The 19,834-nt window shown below is 51.6% G+C and overlaps 1 protein-coding gene across 7 annotated transcripts in view; it reads right to left on the bottom strand.

Moving 5' to 3' along the window:
• Positions 1 to 19,834, bottom strand: part of CUX2 (cut like homeobox 2) — a 314,909-nt gene that overhangs the window by 6,760 nt on the left and 288,315 nt on the right. For all 7 annotated transcript variants that reach the window (XM_039472472.2, XM_039472474.2, XM_074402234.1 and 4 more), the window contains 5 exons: positions 18,192 to 18,952; positions 16,238 to 16,397; positions 8,892 to 9,149; positions 4,557 to 4,745; positions 1,732 to 2,005 (listed from right to left, as the gene is read on the bottom strand). In XM_039472472.2, the coding sequence (XP_039328406.2) occupies positions 1,732 to 2,005; positions 4,557 to 4,745; positions 8,892 to 9,149; positions 16,238 to 16,397; positions 18,192 to 18,952 (1,642 nt within the window). The remainder of the gene's footprint in view (positions 1 to 1,731; positions 2,006 to 4,556; positions 4,746 to 8,891; positions 9,150 to 16,237; positions 16,398 to 18,191; positions 18,953 to 19,834) is intronic.

Genomic DNA, 19,834 nt, shown 5'->3' on the forward strand with positions numbered 1-19,834 from the left:
CCTAGCTCTCCCTTGGGGATCAAGAGACATTCTCTCCCCCTGGAATGGATGAGTGGATTTTCTTCTCTGGTACCATGTGGGCATCAGAGACTTCATATTTAGGAAGCTTGGCGGGGGCAGGGGTGGGGTGTTTCTCAGAGATGGTCCGTGAAATGCCCCTGTCAAACATTTTTTACAGGGTCCCCTCAGAGCTAGCCCTGAGACTAAACTCCTAGGAAACTCAGCCTCTGCAGGCCGATGACTTGTAAGTCCAGAGTCAAGAGTGGGAAGAGCTATAGAAAGAAGCAGCCATTGAAGTAGGAATCACCCACTCCCTGAGGTGGTGGGGCCTGAAGAGGACAGCAGGGTTTTTTTTTTTTTTTTTTTTTTTTGGTTTCAGGGGTGGGAGAGGCTGGGAGCCCCAAATCAGGAATCCAGACTGAGGCTCAATAAATACCCCCAAATACCCTTCCCTGTCCCTTCTTTGAGTCAGATGCAAGGCCAACAGGGTGAAGTAATAAAAAAAATAATGATAATAATCACATCGATAGGTACCACATACTATGTGCTGGGTATTTTTTTTTTTTTTTTTTTTTTGAGACAGCCTCATTCTGTTGCCCAGGCTGGAGTATACTGGCACAACCTCAGCTCACTGCAACCGCCGCCTCTCAGGTTCAAGTGATTCTCCTGCCTCAGCCCCACAAGTAGTTGGGACTACAGGCATATACTACCATGCCTGGCTAATTTTTATATTTTTAGTAGAGACCGGGTTTCATCATGTTTCCCAAGCTGATCTCAAACTCCTGACTTCAGGTAATCCACCCGCCTCAGCCTCCCAAAGTGCTGGGATTACAGGGGGGAGCCACCGTGCCCGGCCTACATGATGGGTACTTAATGTAATTATGTTAGGCTATCAAATCCTCTGTGCAATTCTATGAAGTAGATCCTGCTACTGTCCTCCCCATTTTGCAGGTTAGAAGACTGAGGCGCAGGGATGTGAAGATGGCACCACAGCTGAAAGTGACAGAGCTGGGATTTCTTCCATGTTTGCCTGTGTTTTTTTTTTTTGTTTTTTTTTTTTTTGAGATGGAGGCTCACTCTCGCCCAGTGGCATGACCTTGGTTCACTGCGACCTCCGCCTCCTGGGTTCAAGTGATTTTCCTACCTCAGCCTCCCGGGTAGCTGGAATTACAGGTGTGCACCACCACACCTGGCTAATTTTTGTATTTTTAATAGAGACAGAGTTTCACCATGTTGGCCAGGTTGGTCTCAAACTCCTGACTTCAGGTGATCTGCCCACCTTTGCATCCTTTTTTTTGTTTTTTGAGACAGGATCTTGCTCTGTCACCCAAGCTGGAGTGTAGTGGTGTGACGGTAATTCACTGCAGCCTCCGCCTCCTGGGCCTAAGTGATCCTCTCACTTCAGCCTCCTAAGTAGTTGGGACTACGGGTATATGCCACCATACCCAACTAATTTCTGTATATTTGTGTAGCGCCAAGGTCTCCCTATGTTGTCGAGGCTGGTCTCGAGCTCCTGGGCTCAAGCAATTCTCCCGCATTGGCCTCCCAAAGTGCTGGGATTATAGGCATGAACCACTGCACCTGGCCCTGTGACCTGTATCTAAGTGCCTATGTGACGGCGTCTCCCATCTCCCAGAGGCTGTGCAGGGCTCCCTCCAGGCCCTGGGAGGGGGAAGGGGTTCCACTGGGGCTCTGCTGCCCACCCCCAAGGGCACGCTCCGATAGTCCCACCTGTAGTTGTGGAACCAGTTGATGACGGTGTTGGTCTTGAGGTTGAGCTGGAAGGAGAGGAGCTCGATGGTCTGCTGTGAGGGGTAGGGTTCCAGCTGATAGGCCTTCCGCAGCGCCTCCTTCTCCTCGGGTGCCAGCACCACCCGGGGCTTCTTGATCTGCAGGAGGCTCAGGTCCTGGGGCTGCAGGCAGGGGCTGGGGCACTCGGAGCGGGTGGCTGGGGACTCGCTGTCTGAGCCGGTGCTGATGAGGCCATAACGGCGTTTCAGGTAGGCTAGGGCCAGGGAGAGATGGAAGGCTGAGAGGTGGTGTCCCCACCCCATCAGTTCTCAGCTAGCAGGAGTCGCGTGGTGGGAGTACATTGGTCAGCCCCACTTGGAGCCTGTCATGCCCTAAACTTAGGGGCCTGCCCCCAAGCCTTTCTCCCTCCTCACTCCCCTTCTGCATCTCCCAACACCCACCCCCAGGCCACAAGATGCTAGCCCGACGTCAGCAGCCTGGGAGCCCTGGCAGAAGCGAAGACCTAGGAGCGTTCCTTGCACATAGGAAGCACTTGAAACAGGGTGCTCTATGGTACTCTCTCTGGTTTTTTAGAGACAGGGTCTCTCTCTGTCACCCAGGCTTGAGAACAGGGGCACAGTCAGCTAACTGTAGCCTTGACCAGCTAGGCTCAGGCAATCCTCCTGCTTCAGCCTCCCCAGTAGCTAGGATTACAGGTAGGAACCACCATCCCTGGCTAATTTTTAAATCTTTAGAGATGGGGTCTCTCTGTCACCTAGGCTGGAGTGCAGTGGCACAATCACAAGTCACTGCAACCTTGAACTCCTGGGCTCAAGTGATGCTCCTGCCTCAGCCTCCTGAGTAGGTGGGACTACGGGTGCACACCACCGTGCCTGGCTTATTTAAAAAATTGTTTTGCCAAGGGAGGGTCTCACTCTGTTGCCCAGGCTGGTCTTGAACTCTTGGCCTCAAGTGATCCTCCCACCTTGGCCTTCCAATGTCCCATCACTGAATTTCTGAACAGCCTTTGGTGGGCGGTAGGTGGGGACACTAATTTAAATGACCCATTGACTGCATGGTGCATCTTGACCCCAAATCATGAAGATGTTGGGGAGAAAAAAGCCCACTTCAGAATGAAAGAAGTAACGTATGAGGGTCTAACTTAATCCTCACAGGAATGCTTTGTGGCTCTGAACATGCTCTTTTTTTTAAAGCAGAGTCTTGCTCTGTCACCCAGGCTGGAGCACAGTGGCGCCATCCTCTCGGCTCACTGCAACCTACGCCTCCCGGGTTCAAGTGATTCTCCTGCCTCAGCCTCCCAGGTAGCTGGGGTTATAGGCATGTATCACCATGCCCAGCTAATTTTTGTATTTTTAGTACAGATGGGGTTTCACCATGTTGACCAGGCTGCTCTTGAACTCCTGGCCTCAAGTGATCCATCAGCCTCAGCTTCCCAAAGTGTTGGGATTACAGGTGTAAGCTACTGCATCCAGCCAGCTCTCTTATTTTCAGAAGAAGAAGGAAGCACAGAGAGGGGAAGTAACTATCTGGAGATCACACAGCAAGTAGGTAGAGGGTCAAGTTCTCAACTGTAGCATTATCTGATGATGATGGCCCAGCCCTAGCCCTGCGCTAGGTGCTCCCCACAGCCTGGGTGTCCCTGGGTCATCACATGACTGGCCCTCATGCCCTGGGTGGCAACTTCAACTGCTCCTATCTTATCTTCCAATGGACTTTGAGCCTTGGAAATACAGAGGAATCTTTTATGCACAGCATGAGACTAGCTCAGTGGAAGCTTATCTTCCATCCAAATACTAGATGACCTGAAATCAGAGGAGATCCCACATTCAGGGTGGTTTGGCCGCTTATCTTATCAGGATATAATGTCAGACAGTGTGAGTAGTTGCAATCTCCTTGCCCAACCCTGCCAGAGAGGGTTCCTGTTTGCTGGTCCTGTCCTTTGTTGTGTAGAATCTGGGTAATGGGACAAACGCTGATCTGCAAAATAGGGAGCTGAGGCAGAGGAGGAAGGGAGGTACAGAGCTTTGGGAAATAGGCAGTGGGGGCTGGCCGTAGACTTTGGGGTAGCTATCGAGGTGTAAAGGACACCAAGAGAGATGGGGTGTTAGATTTCCTTTTCTTTTTCTTTTTCTTTATTTATTTATTTTTGACACGGAGTCTTGCTTTGTTACCCAGGCTGGAGTGCAGTGGCGCGATCTTGGCTCACTGCAACCTCCGCCTCCTGGGTTCAAGCAATTCTCCTGCCTCAGCTTCCTGAGTAGCTGGGGTTACAGGCGTGTGCCACCATGCCTGGCTAATTTTTATATTTTTAGTAGAGACAGGGTTTCACCATATTGGCCAGGCTGGTCTCAAACGCCCCACCTCAGGTGATCTGCCCGCCTTGGCCTCCCAAAGTGCTGCGCTTACAGGCATGAGCCACCGCACCTGGCAGAGTATTGGATTTTCATGGGAGAGGTAGTAAACATTTACAAATTAAAAAAAATTGGAGCTGGGGTCTTACTGCAGTGCTCAAGCTGGAGCGCAGTGGCTATTCACGGCTTTGATCATAGCACACTGCAGCCTTGAACTGTCCTCCTGCTTTGGCGTCCCACGTAGCTGGGACTACCCACGCCCCTGGCTGTATATATGTTCACTGCTTTCAGTGACATTGTTACATTGTTTTTCAAGGTTGCTATTTCATGTAATCCCCTACCAGGCTGAAACTGGACCATGGGTGCCCTGGATTTACCGGGGTTACAACTAGATATGGTTCTAGGGAAAATCTGAGACCCAGTGCTGGGGTCCATCCCCTGCCCAAGTCTTACCTTTCTTCTCCAGCTTCTTCATGTCCCTCAGCTTCTCCACGTTATGGGGGTCATTGAGCCACAGCTGCATGCGGACAAAGGGCTCTCGCCCCTTCAGGCTCAGCTTGTGCCAGGGTTTGGGCCGGGACAGCAGGTCGGACACAGAGCCTTGTGTCAGACCCAGGATGCTTTCCCCGAACAGCCGCTGCCCTGGGGATAGAAGAGGGGGGCAACCTGTTATCCCAGGCTGGGCAGAGAAGCCTGCTCCCAGGAGAGACAAGGAACAGGCAGAGACACAGGAGAGAACCTCAAGGCTGTCTCCACTAACTCAGAAGGGAGGGCGAGAGACGGTGGAAGACCCGCACCGGATAGGAAGCTGAAGGGGGTCTGTCTGTAAAAGAGATTTGGGGGGCAGGATGAGGCAGCAGCCAACAAAAGGGCTTTTTTTTTTTTCAGACAGAGTCTCGCTCTGTCACCCAGGCTGGAGCGTAGCAGCATGATCTTGGCTCACTGCAGCTTCCGCCTCCCAGGTTTAAGCAATTCTCCTGCTTCAGCCTTCCAAGTAGCTGGGATTACAGGCACGTGTCACCATGCCTGGCTAATTTTTGTATTTTTAGTAGAGATGGGGTTTCCCATGTTGGCCAGGCTGGTTTTGAACTTCTGGCCTCAGGTGATCCATCTACCTTGGCCTCCCAAAGTGCTGTGATTACAGGTCTGAGCCACGTGCCCGGGCCGAAAGTGCTTTTTTTTTTAACTTAAGAGGTTCTTTACTCCTAGGAGATCCCTGAAATTGTCTGCCAACATCATGCATACAAATTTGTATCACTGTGCTGGAGGATAATTTGTCAGATTCCATTCCAGTTTTAAATGTGCACAGCTTCGGAGCCAGCAGTCCCACTGCCTGGGATAGCTGCACCTGCCCAGGGTCACACGGATGCACACAGCCTGATTTTTAGAAGCAGCAGGAAAGTGGAAAAAGCCAAAATGACCGTCAGTTGGGTAAAAAATGTGGTGCATCCATGGCCTGAAACACTTTGTAATGGTGAAAAAGAATGCGGGTGATAGAATTATTCTAACTATTTTGTGGAAAGGTGTCCACAAAATAGTGTTCATTTTTCTTTTCTCTTTTTCTTTTTTGGACACAGGGTCTCACTCTATCACCCAGGCTGGAGTGCAGTGGTGTGATCTCAGCTCACTATAACCTCTGCCTCCCAGGTTCAGGTGATCCTCCCACCTCAGCCTCCCAAGTAGCTGGGTGCACAGGACTGAGCCACCACACCCAGCTAATTTTTGCATTTTTTATATTTTATTTTTGGGGGACAAGGTTTGGCTCTGTTGCCCGGGCTGGACTGAAGTGGTTAATCTTGGCTCCTCGCAACCTCCGTCTCCTGGGCTCAGGCCCTCCTCTTGCCTCACCCCCTGAGTGGCTGGGACTATAGGCATGCACACCATGTCCAGCTAATTTTTGTATTTTATTGTAGAGATGAGATTTTGCCATATTGTTCAGGCTGGTCTGGAACTCATGACCTTCAGCAATCCTCCCAGCTCAGCCTCCCAAAGTGCTGGGATTACAGGTGTTAGCCACCTCACCCAGCCTAGTGTTCATTTTTCAAAAGCAAGTTGCAAGACAGTATGTGTATCATTTCATCTATCTGGAAAAAAAAAAGAGAGAAAATTAAGTGATCACATCTGTAACCCTTGTACTTTGGGAGGCTGAGGCAGGAGGATCACTTGAGGTCAAGAGCTCGAGACCGGCCTGGCCAGCATGGTGAAACCCTGTCTCTACTAAAAATACAGAAATTATCCAGGAATGGTGGAACACAACTATAATGCTAGCTATTAGGGTGGCTGAGACAGGAGAATCACTTGAATCTGGGAGCGGTGGTTGCAGTGAGCCGAGATCTCACCACTGCACTCCAGCCTGGGGCCTGGGAGACAGAGTGAGACTCCATATTTTAAAAATACACATAAAAGCCGGGCGCGGTGGCTCAAGCCTGTAATCCCAGCACTTTGGGAGGCCGAGGCGGGTGGATCACGAGGTCAAGAGATCGAGACCATACTGGTCAACATGGTGAAACCCCGTCTCTACTAAAGGTGCAAAAAATTAGCTGGGCATGGTGGTGCGTGCCTGTAATCCCAGCTACTCCGGAGGCTGAGGCAGGAGAATTGCCTGAACCCAGGAGGCGGAGGTTGCGGTGAGCCGAGATCGCGCCATTGCGCTCCAGCCTGGGTAACAAGAGCGAAACTCCGTCTCAAAAAAAAAAAAAAATACACATAAAAAAAAAACTCTGGAGTGTGACTGAGAGGCCAGTGGGGAGGGATTTATTTTATTTTATTTTTTTAGTAACTTCTTATTTTTTTCCCTGTACTGTTTGGGGTGTGTGTGTGTGTGTGTGTGTGTGTGTTCTGAGAAGGAGTCTCACTGTGTCGCCTGGGCTGGAGTACAGTGGTGCAATCTCGGGTCACTGCAACCTCTGTCTCCCAGGTTCAAGCCATTCTCCTGAATCAGCCTCCCGAGTAGCTGGGATTACAGGTGCTTGTCACTATGCCCAGCTAATTTTTTGTATTTTTAGTAGAGATGGGGTTTCACCATGTTGGCCAAGCTGGTCTCAAGTTCCTGACCTCGTGAGTTGCCTGCTTCGGCCTCCTGAAGTGCTGGGATTACAGGTGCGAGCCACCATGCCTGGCCCGGTATATTTTAAAACAATGATTATGTCTTACTTTTATCATAAACTTTGTAGTGAAAAATTTGAGGTTTGCATGCATCCCTCTGGGAGGGGGGCATCACCTGGATCTAAGACTCGGAGAATTTTGTGTCCCAAAAAGGGAAGGAGTCCTAGAAGAGATTTCTCCCCTGTGCTCCAAGAGGGCAAGGAGCTCGGCCCTGGGTGAGGACTGAGCTGGAGTTCTGCAGTGCTGGGAGTTCACGTCTTCCTGGAAGGAAGTTTTTGAAGCCGTCGGCTGAGACTTGCAGGTCCTCTCAGACCTGCATTCACCTCCCTTTGTCCCATTCTAGACCCAGGTCAGAGCAGATGCCTCACACAGAGTCCTGGATGCCCTGGGGCTGGCTCCAGTGCCCTGGGATCTCACCGTGGGCACTTTTGTCTTTTTTTTTTTTTTTAACTTAACTTTTTAGAGACAAGGTCTCACTCTGTTGCCCAGGCTGGAGTGCAGTGGCATGATCATTGCTCACTGCAGCCTTCAACTCCTGGGCTCATGCAGTCCTCCTGCCCCAGCCTCCTGAGGACTACAGGCATTCACCACCATGTGTGAAGTTTGTATGCATAGAGTTTACAGCTAATTTTAGGAGGTTTTTAATTTTAATTTTTATTTTTATTTTTTGGAGACAGAGTCTCACTCTGTTGCCCAGGCTGGAGTGCAGTGGTGCGATCTCGGCTCACTGTAATCTCTGCCTCTTAGGTTCAAACGATACTCCTGCCTCAGCCTCCCGAGTAGCTGGGATTACAAGTGTGTGACACCATGCACTGGCTAATTTTGGTATTTTTAGTTTCACCATGTTGGCTAGGCTGGTCTTGAACTCCTGACCTCAGGTGATCTGCTTGCTTTGGCCTCCCAAAGTGTTAGGATTACAGGGGTGAGCCACTGTACCTGGCCTATTTTTAATTTTATTGACTGATTTTTTTTTTGAGATGGGGTCTTGCTCTGCTGCCCAGGCTGGAATGCAGTGCTGTGATCTCAGCTCACTACAACCTCTGCCTCCCAGGTTCAAGTGATTCACCCACCTCAACCTCCCAAGTAGCTGGGACTACAGGCGTGCTCCACTGTGCCCTGTTAATTTTTTTGTATTTCTAGTACAGACGTATTTTTAGTACAGGGTTTCACCCTGTTGGCCAGGCTGGTCTCAAACTCCTGACCTCAGGTGATCCGCCCGCCTAGGCCTCCCAAAGTGCTGGGACTATAGGTGTGAGCCACCATGCCCAGCCATTAATTAATTTTTTCGTTTGTTTGTTTTTAGAGACAAGGTCTTGCTCTGTTGTCCAGGCTGGAGTGCAGTGGCATGATCACAGCTCACTGCAGCCTTGAACTCCTGGGCTTACGTTATCCTCCTGCCTCAGGCTCCTGAGTTACTAGGACCACGGGTGTGTACCAACATGTGAAGTTTGTATGCATGGAGTTTGCAGCTAATTTTCCAAAGCTTTTTTGGAGATGGGATCTTGCTTTGTTGCTCAGGCTGGCCTCAAACTCCTGCTCTCAAGCGGTCCTCCCTTTCTGGCCTCCCAAAGTCCTGGAATTACAGGTATGAGTCACTGGGTCCCAGCTCCAGACACTTTTTCAAGGTAAGTAGGAGGCAACACAGGTGGGAGGCAGCTTCTCCGATTCCCACCGGCTCCGTACCTAGATTGTTGTCTGTGAGGACCTCCTTCACCCTCTTGGTGATGGAGTAGGTGTCCAGCTCGGGGGACATGGCCACGATCTCCTGGATGCCCCCTGGGGCCTGGCTGCCTGAGTACATCTTCCCGCTCAGCGAGGAGCTGGAGCGGCCCTCTGGCTGCTGGTTCTCCTTGCTGCTCTCCAGGGATAGGCTCAGCGGCTCCTGGGAGCTCTTCTCAGGCTCTGTAGGGCTGGGGGGTGGGGATGGTGCTGTGGGACTGGCTGTGGGCCACAGAGAAAGAGAAAGCGGTTACCATAATCTGGCGCGGACACATCCAGTTTCAGCAGCCTTCCTTCTTACAGCCATGAGTTGCCAACCACTCATTTTGCAACCACTGTAGTAATAATTGCTCAGGTAGGGACCTCTGGATGCTAAAACCAGTGGATGAAAGTTTGATGAGGACTAGGATATTTACAAAGTCTCCAAGTATCTCCCCACACGATGCTTAATAATTGCAAAGGGAAAAATAGCCACTTCACAGTAGAGGGACCTGGTTGGACCCTCTCTCTGTCACCCAGGGTGGAGCGCAGTGATGCAATCTCAGCCCACTGCAACCTCTGCCTCCCGGGTTCAAGCAATTCTCCTGCCTCAGCTTCCTGAGTAGTTGAGATTACAGGTGCTGGTGGACACCATCCTTAACCAATGATCCAAGTTACTATCACCAATCACAGGAGAAGCCAGCAACGTGGGTCTCCTGAGAGGACGCCCTGAAGAAGGACATAGCATCACTCCTGTGATATCCCCAGCCCCAAGTACACAGCCTGAATCTGATTACGAGGGAGCATCGGGCAACCCAAACTCAGAGCATCTATGAGATCACAGCCTCTACTCTTCAGAAAGGGCAACAGTCCAAATCAAAACAAGAAAACTAAACACAAGCAATCCTGAATCTCATCCTGGACAGGGAAAATAAATTTATTTATTTTAATTAATTAATTAATTTGTTTTGAGACCGGGTCGCCCAGGCTGGAGTGCAGTGGCTTGATCAGAACTCACTGCAACCTCAACCTCCTAGGCTCAAGTGATCCTCCCACCTCAGTCTCTCAAGTAGCTGGGACTACAGGTGTGTGTCACCATGCCCGGCTACTTTTTTTTTTTTTTTGACAGAGTTTCGCTCGTTACCCAGGCTGGAGTGCAATGGCACGATCTTGGCTCACTGCAACCTCCGCCTCCTGGGTTCAGGCAATTCTCCTGCCTCAGCCTCCTGAGTAGCTGGGATTACAGGCACACGCCACCATGCCCAGCTAATTTTTTTTGTATTTTTAGTAGAGACGGGGTTTCACCATGTTGACCAGGATGGTCTTGATCTCTTGACCTCGTGATCCACCCGCCTCGGCCTCCCAAAGGGCTGGGATTACAGGCTTGAGCCACCGTGCCCGGCCTACTTTTTTTTTTTTTATTGAGACAGAGTTGCTCTGTCATGTAGGCTGGACTGCAGTGGTATGATCTCGGCTCACTGCAACCTCTATCTCTTGGGTTCAAGAGATTCTTGTGCCCCAGCTTCCCAAGTACCTGGGATTACAGGTGCACGTCACCATAACCCGCTAATTTTTATACATATATATTTTTTGAGACAGAGTCTTGCTCTGTCACCCAGGCTGGAGTGCAATGGTGTAATTTTGGTTCACTGCAATGTCTGCCTCCTGGGTTCAAACGATTCTCCTGCGTCAGCCTCCCAAGTAGCTGGGACTACAGGCACCTGCCACCACACCCAGCTAATCTTAGTATTTTTAGTAGAGACGCGGTTTCGTCATGTTGGTCGGGCTGGTCTCAAACTCCTGATCTCGTGATCTGCCTGCGTCGGCCTCCCAAAGTGCTGGAATTGCAGATGAGAGCCACACACAGCACCTGGCCAAGAATTATATATTTTATCTAAAAATTTATATAACATATAAAGGATATTACTGGGACAATTGAAGAAGACTCAATCTAGATGGTAGGATACAGACCAGTATTTTATCACCGTAAGATTTCTCATTCTTGAAAAGCACTTGCTGAAGCATTTAGGGCAAAAGGGACAAGATGTCAATGAATTTCTCGCATGGCAGAGAAAGAGCATGATTGTGGCAAAATTAGTAACTGTTCAATCTGGGTACAGTGCAGGGAGTTTGCTGTTCTACCGTTTCGATTATTCCTTAAAATTAGATGTTACCTCAAAATGAAAAGTGAGATAAACAGCAACAACTAAAGCCGTCAGCAGTGATCTGCAAGTTCAACCACAGGAGACTGGCTGAATAAAATACGGGGTTCCCTGCAGCAGGCTGCTCTGAGGCAAAGAAAAAGCTGTAGTGAAATGTCTGCCGTGCAATGCCACATTTAAAAAGCCAGGCTGCAGCTGGGAAAGAAACTGTAGTGAAATGTCTGCAGTGCAATGCCACATTTAAAAAGCCAGGCTGCAGCTGGGCGAGGCGGCTGACCCCGTAATCTCAGCACTTTGGGAGGCTGAGGTGGACAGATCACCTAAGGTCAGGAGTTAGAGACCAGCCTGGCCAAATGGTAAAACCACGTCTCTACTAAAAAATACAAAACTTAGCTGGGCATGGTGGCACATGTCTGTAATCCCAGCTGAGCAGAGAATTGCTTGAAGCTGGGAGGCAGAGGTTGCAGTGAGCTGAGATCACACCACTGTATTCCAGCCTGGGCAACAGAGCAAGACTCCATCTAAAAAAAAAAAAAAAAAAAAAAAAAAAAAAAAAAAAAGGTAGACTTGTAAACTACATTTTTCATTTTTTTTTCATTTTTTTTTTTTTTAGATGGAGTCTCACTCACTCTGTCACTCAGGCTGGAGTACAATGCCACGATCTTGGCTCACTGCAACCTCTGCCTCCTGGGTTCGACTCTCCTGCCTCAGCCTCCCCAGTAGCTGGGATTACAAGCATGGGCCACTACACCCAGCTTTTGTATTTTTAGTAGAGATGGGGTTTCACTATATTGGCCAGGCTGGTCTTGAATTCCTGACCTCGGCCGGGTGCGGTGGCTCACGCCTGTAATCCCAGCACTTTGGGAGGCTGAGGCGGGCAGATCACAAGGTCAAGAGATTGAGACCATCCTGGCCAACATGGTGAAATCCTGTCTCTACTAAAAAATACAAAAATTAGCTGGGCGTGGTGGCTCACGCCTGTAGTCCCAGCTACTTGGGAGGCTGAGGCAGGACAATTGCTTGAACCCAGGAGGTGGAAATTGCAGTGAGCCAAGATTGTGACACTGTACTCCAGCCTGGCCCCTGGCGCCAAAGCAAAACTCTCTCTCTCAAAAAAAAGAAGTCCTGACCTCAAGTGATCCACCTGCCTCAGTCCCCCAAAATGCTGGGATTACAGGGCTGAGCTACCATGTCTAGCCCATTTTTCATTTTTCAAAAGATATTTTGTGTGAATATATATTGGAAAAACGATTTGGAAGATATCTGGGGCTTGTGATCTCAGGTGGGATGACTTTGCCAAGCCTCAGTCCTTGCATCTGTTAAATGGGGCCATAAGACACGTAGCATTACATACACACCGAGCCTACTTGGGGCCATCGAGAGGACTTCATGAGACAATGTGGGGCAAGGGACCACCCCCACCTCTTCTACCCCTTGGGGCATTAGAGGCATCCATGGGAGTCCCAGTGTGAGCTGAGCCTACTGAGAGACCAGGAAAGGTGGGGGCGTGCCCAGGGAGGTACCCTTAATGGGGTGGCAAGCATGGTGTGGTGTCTAGGAATTGCAGTGCTGGCCACACCTAATCCCAGCAAATTAGAAAAAGATGCCTCTTCCTTGAGGTGTTCCAATGCCACCTGCTGGGAACTTGTTAAAATAACCATTAAAATGTATGACAGCTAGAAGAAAAGAGAGCAAAGGCTTTAATTCCAGAAGGGACATCCCGAGCCCAGGATGGGTTCCTTCTTTCTCTTCGAGTAGATCACTCAGATCAGACTACTCCCATGCTCCAGAATCATCAATGGCTCCCCACTGCCCCTTGCACGAGAAATATCTATCACCTTGTCTTGGTGATTAAGGCTCTGAAATCCCTTGTCCCTGCCCACCCCGCAAAATGGTGCTACAGCATCCCTTTCACTCCCCTTCACAAACATCTAGGCTCCTCTCTAAGGCCCTATGTCATTGCTCAGGCTGGTCTTAACATCCTGAGGACTTTCCTTCTAATTTTGAACTCCTATGAATTCCTCAAGACCCAGTCTTAAGTATCCCTTCTCTGAGGTATGTATACCTCTGGAGTCTAATAGCACCTTGAGTACATATTGTCACACTTTGCTATAATTTTTTCTTTTTTTCTTTCTTTTTTTTTTTTTAAATAAAAATGGGGTTTCACCATGTTGATCAGGCTGGTCTTGAACTCCAGCCCTCAGGTGATCTGCCCGCCTTGGCTTCCAAAGTGCTTGGATATCAGGCGTGAGCCACCACGCCCGGCCAATTTTTTGTATTTTTAGTAGAGATAGGGTTTTACCATGTTGGCCAGGTTGGTTTTGAACTGCTGACCTCTGGTGATTCATCCGCCTCGGCCTCCCAAAGTGTTGAGATTACAGGCTTGAGCCACTGTGCTCAGCCTTTTCTTTGACAGTCTCACTCTGTCGCCCAGGCTAGAATGCAGTGGCACCATCAGTTCACTGCAACCTCTGCTTCCTGGGTTCCAGTGATCCTCTTGCCTCCGCCTCCCGAGTAGCTGGGATTACAGATGGGCATACCAGCACGTCTGGCTAATTTTTCTATTTTTAGTAGAGACAGGGTTTCACCATGTTGGGCCAGGCTGGTCTCAAACTCCTGGGCTCAAGTGATCTGCCCGCCTTGGCTTCCCAAAGTGCTGGGATTACAGGCGTAAGCCACCGTGCCCAGCTGTTACGTTAATTTTACCACAATAAAAAAGTTAGTTAAAACATAGTACTACAGGCTGGGCACGGTGGCTTACCACTCCAGCCTGGGTGACAGAGTGAGACTCCGACACAAAAAAACCAAAACACAACCCCCTCCCCCACCACAACACTGTAAAAAAAGGATGGAAGTCTTTTCACAGGTAGGCATATTTGGGGACCCTGGGAGCAGGGAGCCTGATGGCCCGCATCCCGGGGTGCTCATCCTAGTACTGCCACTGACTGGATGGTGGCCTTGGGCAAATCACTGCGATACTCTGCCCCTGGATTTCCTCATCTGTGAAATGGGAATGATAAACAGTCCGTCCGATGGAGACTGACATGAGGATTATGGGACAAAGCACTTGGTGCTCTGTCTGGTAAGTGACAGTGGTCATTATCATGGCTGCATTTAATCCTCATTACGCATTATGGAGAGGAGTTTTTAAATCAAACGTTGTATTTATAAAATACTTCAAACCTAAAGAAATATACAGAAAATGATACTTAAGGCCTCCCCTCCCTTCGACTCGTCATTAGAATCGACGCTGACGCTTCACACCCATCACTTCCCATCTCCCTTCTTGTTTTAAAGAAATAGGAAAGGGCCAGGCACGGTAGCTCACGCCTGTAATCCCAGTACTTTGGGAGGTTGAGGCGGGCATATCGCCTGAGGCCAGGAATTTGAGAACAGCCTGGCCAACATGGAGAAACCCCGTCTCTACTAAAAATACAAAATTAGCTGGGCATGGTGGCGCATGCCTGTAATCCCAGCTACTTGGGAGGCTGAGGCAGGGGAATCGCTTGAACCCAGGAGGCAGAGGTTGTGGTGAGTGGAGATCGTGCCACTGCACTCCAGCCTGGGCAACGAGAGCAAAACTCTGTCTCAAAAAACAAACAAACAAATGAAATGAGAAAGGAGAAGAGCAGACAAAGTCCCCACTCCCTGCCTCTTCTTGGCCCCGTCTCTGCCCAGTGCAACCTCCCCCGCAGCTGGGGGTGCTGCTTCCTTTATACATCTTATTTTATTAAGTCTTTTAAGAGAGGGTCTCATATGCTCAGGCTGGAGTGCACTGGCACAATCATAGCTCACTGCAGCCTCAAACTCTCTGGCTTAAGCAATCCTCCGGCCTCAGACTCCCCAGTAGCTGAGACTACAGGTATGTGCCACCACACCAGGCTAATTTTTAACTTGTAGAGATGAGGTTTCACCATATTTCCCAGGCTGATTTCAAACTCCAGGGTTCAAGAGATCCTCCTGCCTTCACCTCCCAAAGTACTGGGATTACAGGCATGAGCCACTGTTCCTGGCCTTTTTTTTTTTTTTTGAGACAGGGTCTCACTCTGTTGTCCAAGCTGGAATGCAGTGGTGTGATCATAGCTCAAGTGACCTCCTGCCTCAGCCTCCCGAGAAGCTGGGACCACAGGAGTGTACCACTATGACTGATCAATTTATTTTTATATTTTGTAGAGACAGGGTCTTCCTCTGTTGCCCAGGCTGATCTTGAACTCCTGGCTTCAAGTGATCCTCCAGCCTCAGCCTCCCAAAGTGCTGGGATTATAGGCATGAGCCCTGTGCCTGGCCTCAGACTCCTTCCACTTCAGTGCATAGGTCTGCAGCCATGCAGCTATACCAGCGTGCGGGCTCATCCTGCAGGGTCAGCTCCCACAGTATTAGGCGCTGGTACTGGGACGTAGGCTTTTGTCACTTGACGTTATGTTTCCAGTCCATATTCCGGTTGATATGGGCCTGCTGACCCAGCTCATTTCTGTGAACCTGAGATATGGTTTTGTCCTATTGACAAGACTGGGCTCAGGACCCTGGACTCAGAGTCTGGCTTCCCCTGGTCTCTGCCCTCATCCCAGTTCAGGGCAGAGTGGGTACCTCACCAGGGCCCTGGCAGACTTATCCCCTGGTCCCCACAGTGGCAGGGAGCTGGGGCTCCCCTCAGCACTTCTGGACTCTGGAACTTTGGACGTGCCTCTGAGCCTCCATTTCCTCACCCGGGCAAAGCTCACACTCTAGCCTGCTCGTGCCATCGTGGGCAGCTGGGTAGCACTGCCTGAGGCCCTGTGCTAAGAAGGAGTCTGAGTCTGCATGCTGGGTGTTTGGGAAACAAAGCTGTGATCAATTAGCAATTCCAGATGTGGGACTCCACATGCAAAGCATGTTCTCCATCTGCTCTGAGCACTACGGAGCCACCTGGAGGCTTAAAGCCGGGACCAAGTGCAACAGGCACGCAGCTTCTAGAAGCATCCCTCCGGTTGGAAGGAAGAAAGGGGAGCAGAGAAACCCCAGGAGCCCTCTGCCGTGTTCCAGGGCGGCCGTGACAGTGGCCGGGATGAGATCCAGGGCAGTGGAGACGGAGGGACAGGTAGATTTGGGCAGTAAAGCCAGGCAGACGTGCCACTGTGCAGGTGGGAAGGCTGCCAGCAACCCCCCCGGGGATGCTCTCGCCACACTCACCCTGGGAGGCGCCGGGCTGCTGGCCCACAGCCTGGCCGAGCTGGTCGGAGAGCCACAGCTGCATGCGGATGAAGGGCTCCCGCCCCTTCTGAGTCAGTTTGCTCCAGGGCTTTGGCCGGGACAGCATGTCGCTCACACTGCCCTGTGACAGGCCCAGCACCTGTGAGGAGTAGGGCAGGCAGGTAGGTCGGTGGGCCCCTGGGATCCAGGCCTGGCCTTCCCTCCCTCCTTTTTTTTTTTTTTTGAGACAGAGTCTTGCTTTGTTGCCCAGGCTGGAGTGCGGTGACGAACTCAGCTCACTGCAACCTCTGCCTGCCAGGTTCAAACGATTTTCCGGCCTCAGCCTCCTGAGGAGCTGGGACTTATACAGGTGTGTGCCACCATGCCTGGCTAATATTTGTATTTTTAGTAGAGACGGCGTTTTGCCGTGTTGGCCAGGCTGGTCTCGAACTCCCGACCTCAAGTGATCCACCTACCTTGGCCTCCCACAATGCTGGGATTACAGGTGTGAGCCATCAGGCCCCACCTCCCCTCCCCTCCCCTCTGTTGGAGTCCACACAGCCTTCATTTGCTCCTCATAGGTGCCTGCCGTGTGCCCCTGCTGTGCCCCTACCCTCTAGTGCCGTCCCTGATGTCCCTATATGTAAAAATCCTTCAGTGTCCCCTCCTCCAGGATGCCTTCCCTGATCTCCCACTTAAGCCATTTCTCCCTCCTCTGAGCTCGCCTGACTGTTCACCTATTACCCTGCTAAAAGTGGAAGCGACACGTAAAACTGGCATTTCAGGGGCACCAACCAATTAGGACACACTGAGTTTCCCTGGCCGGGCCAAGCCTTACTTAACCCTTTTTAAAAAAATTATTTATTTATTTATTTATTTATTTTTGAGACGGAGTTTCGCTCTTGTTATCCAGGCTGGAGTGCAATGGCGCGATCTCGGCTCACCGCAACCTCCGCCTCCCGGGTTCAGGCAATTCTCCTGCCTCAGCCTCCCGAGTAGCTGGGATTACAGGCACGCGCCACCATGCCCAGCTAATTTTTAGTATTTTTAGTAGAGACGGGGTTTCACCATGTTGACCAGGATGGTCTCGATCTCTCGACCTCGTGATCCACCCGCCTCGGCCTCCCAAAGTGCTGGGATTACAGCACTTTGAGCTACCGTGCCCGGCTACTTAACCCTTTTTAAAAATTTTCTTTCTTTTGGGATGAGGTCTTGCTTTTTTGCCCAGTCTGGAGTGCAGTGGAGTGATCATGGCTCACTGCAGATTTGACCACCTGGGCTCAAGCAATTCTCTCACCTCAGCCTCCTGAGTAGCTGTGCATCACCATACCCGGCTAATTGTTTTATTTTGTAGAGATGGGGGTCTCGCTACATTGCCCAGGTTGGTCCCCAATGCCTTTTTTTTTTTTTTTTTTTAAGACAGAGTATCATTCTGTCACCCAGGCTGGAGTGGAGTAGCAAGATCTTGGCTTGCTGCAACCCACCTCCCGGGTTCAAGCGATGCTCCTGCCTCAGCCTCCCAAGTAGCCAGGTCTATACAGGCACCCGCCACCATCCCAGGCTAATTTTTGTATTTTTAGTAGAGGCAGGGTTTCGCCATGTTGGCCAGGCTGGTCTGAAACTTCTGGGCTCAAGAGATCCTCCCACCTCCGCCTCCCAAAGGGCTGGGATTACAGGCGTGAGCCACCAAGTCCTGGCACTTAACCCTTTATTGGCTGGAGCTCAGGTGATCTGGAGGGGCCTGGAGGAGGGGAGGCAAGTGGTTTGTTTACTGGCCAGGATGGAAGCATTTCCCGGTTTTAACAACCATGGAGCAGAACGGAGGCCCTCCTTCCTCAGGGCCCCAGGGACAGCAGGACTCAGGAATGAGGGTCCCTCGGGCCTGCTTGGGTGGGCGTCCTGCTTCTCTGACATCTCCCAGAGCTCAGACACTGGGGGCGCGCCCTGCGCTCACCTTCTCCCCGAAGATCCTCTGGCAGATGCCGTTCTTGGCCAGCTTCTCCTTGACCTGGCGGGTGAGCTCTAGTGTGTCCACCTCGCGGTACATGTACAGCTCGTACTGCTCGGGGGTCAGCGGCGGCACGGTGGGCTTCAGGGTGCGCGGCACGTAGGCCGGGTAGTAGGGCAGCCGCGCGCCCGCCTCGCCCACCACGCCCTCGGCCTTGAGCTCGCCCGCCCTGGGGGGCTCGTCCTCCGCCCCGGCCGCCGCCTCGTCCTCGGGGGGCGCAGGGGCGTCATCCCCGCGGGGCCAGGCGCGGCCGTTGGGCTGACCCGAGTAGCCGGAGGAGGAGGAGGACAGCGAGGGTGACACGGAGGCGTAGGGGCGGCTGAGCAGGCCGCGGTCCGAGGCCCAGTGGTGGTCGAAGTAGCCGGCGTCGCCGATCTCGGACTTGACCTTGCGGATGATGCTCTGCACGAAGGCGGCGGGGGACAGGACCGGGAGCGGAGCCTGCGCGGGGCCCCCGCCGCCCTCCTCCTGCTTCACCAACGCCGGGGCCCCGTTCTGGCTCGCGGTGGCCAGCGACGGCCGCTCCGGGGGCGAGGCGGGCACCGAGCGGCCGCGGGGTGCTGCCTCCATCTCCAGCAGCGCCTGCTGCTGCGCCTGTATCTCCCGGCGTGCCTGCTCCAGGATGCTCTTGATGGCGTCCTCCGAGGTGCTGGCGGGGCCTGCGCCGTTCGCGATGCTCAGTGGGGCTGCCGAGGTCTTGGGCTCGCCTGCGGGGAAGGGGACAGGGCGGCCCGATGCCCAGGGTCAGGGCTGGGCGTGCAGGGCACGATGTTCATAGCATCCCTGTTGATACCAGCAGGCTGTACAGGCACTGTGCCCAGCAACTGGGGACTGGCTAAGTAAATGATGATCCCTCCCTGTGGCAGAATATTAAGCAGCCACCAAAAATGTGGTTGGCAGTGAGGTTTTGGCATATGCAGAGAAGGTGCTCACCGGGATGGGATGATGCAATGTAAGAAGAGACTTGGCTTATTTTATTTTGAGATGGAGTCTCGCTGTTGTCGCCCAGGCTGGAGTGTAGTGGTGTGATCTCGGCTCACTGCAACCTCCTCCTCCTGGGTTCCACTGATTCTCCTACCTCAGCCTCCCGAGTAGCTGTGATTGCAGCTGTACACCACTGCACCCAGCCAATTTTTGTATTTTTAGTAGAGACGAGGTTTTGCCATCTTGGCCAGGCTGGTCTTGACCTTCTGAGCTCAAGTGATCCACCCCCTCAGCCTCCCAAAGCGCTGGATTATAGGCATGAGCCACCGTGCCCAGCCTGACCTGACTGGTCCATAGGCCATGGTCCAACCATGCAAATGTTCAAAGACAAAGAAAGCATGAAGGCACAGAAAAGTGGCTTGTTCACTTGTTCTGTTTTAAAAAAATATTATTCAAAAACATTTCCTTCTGGCCGGGTGCGGTGGCTCACGCCTGTAATCCCCAGCTCTTTGGGAGGCTGAGGCTGGTAGATCATAAGGTCAAGAGATTGAGACCATCCTGGCCAACATGGTGAAACCCTGTATGTACTAAAAATACAAAAATTAGACGGGCGTGGTGGGACGCGCCTGTGGTCCCAGCTACTCGGGAGGCTGAGGTGAAGAATC

Source organism: Saimiri boliviensis, chromosome 7 (genome assembly GCF_048565385.1).
Source record: "Saimiri boliviensis isolate mSaiBol1 chromosome 7, mSaiBol1.pri, whole genome shotgun sequence".
Classification (NCBI taxonomy): domain Eukaryota; kingdom Metazoa; phylum Chordata; class Mammalia; order Primates; family Cebidae; genus Saimiri; species Saimiri boliviensis.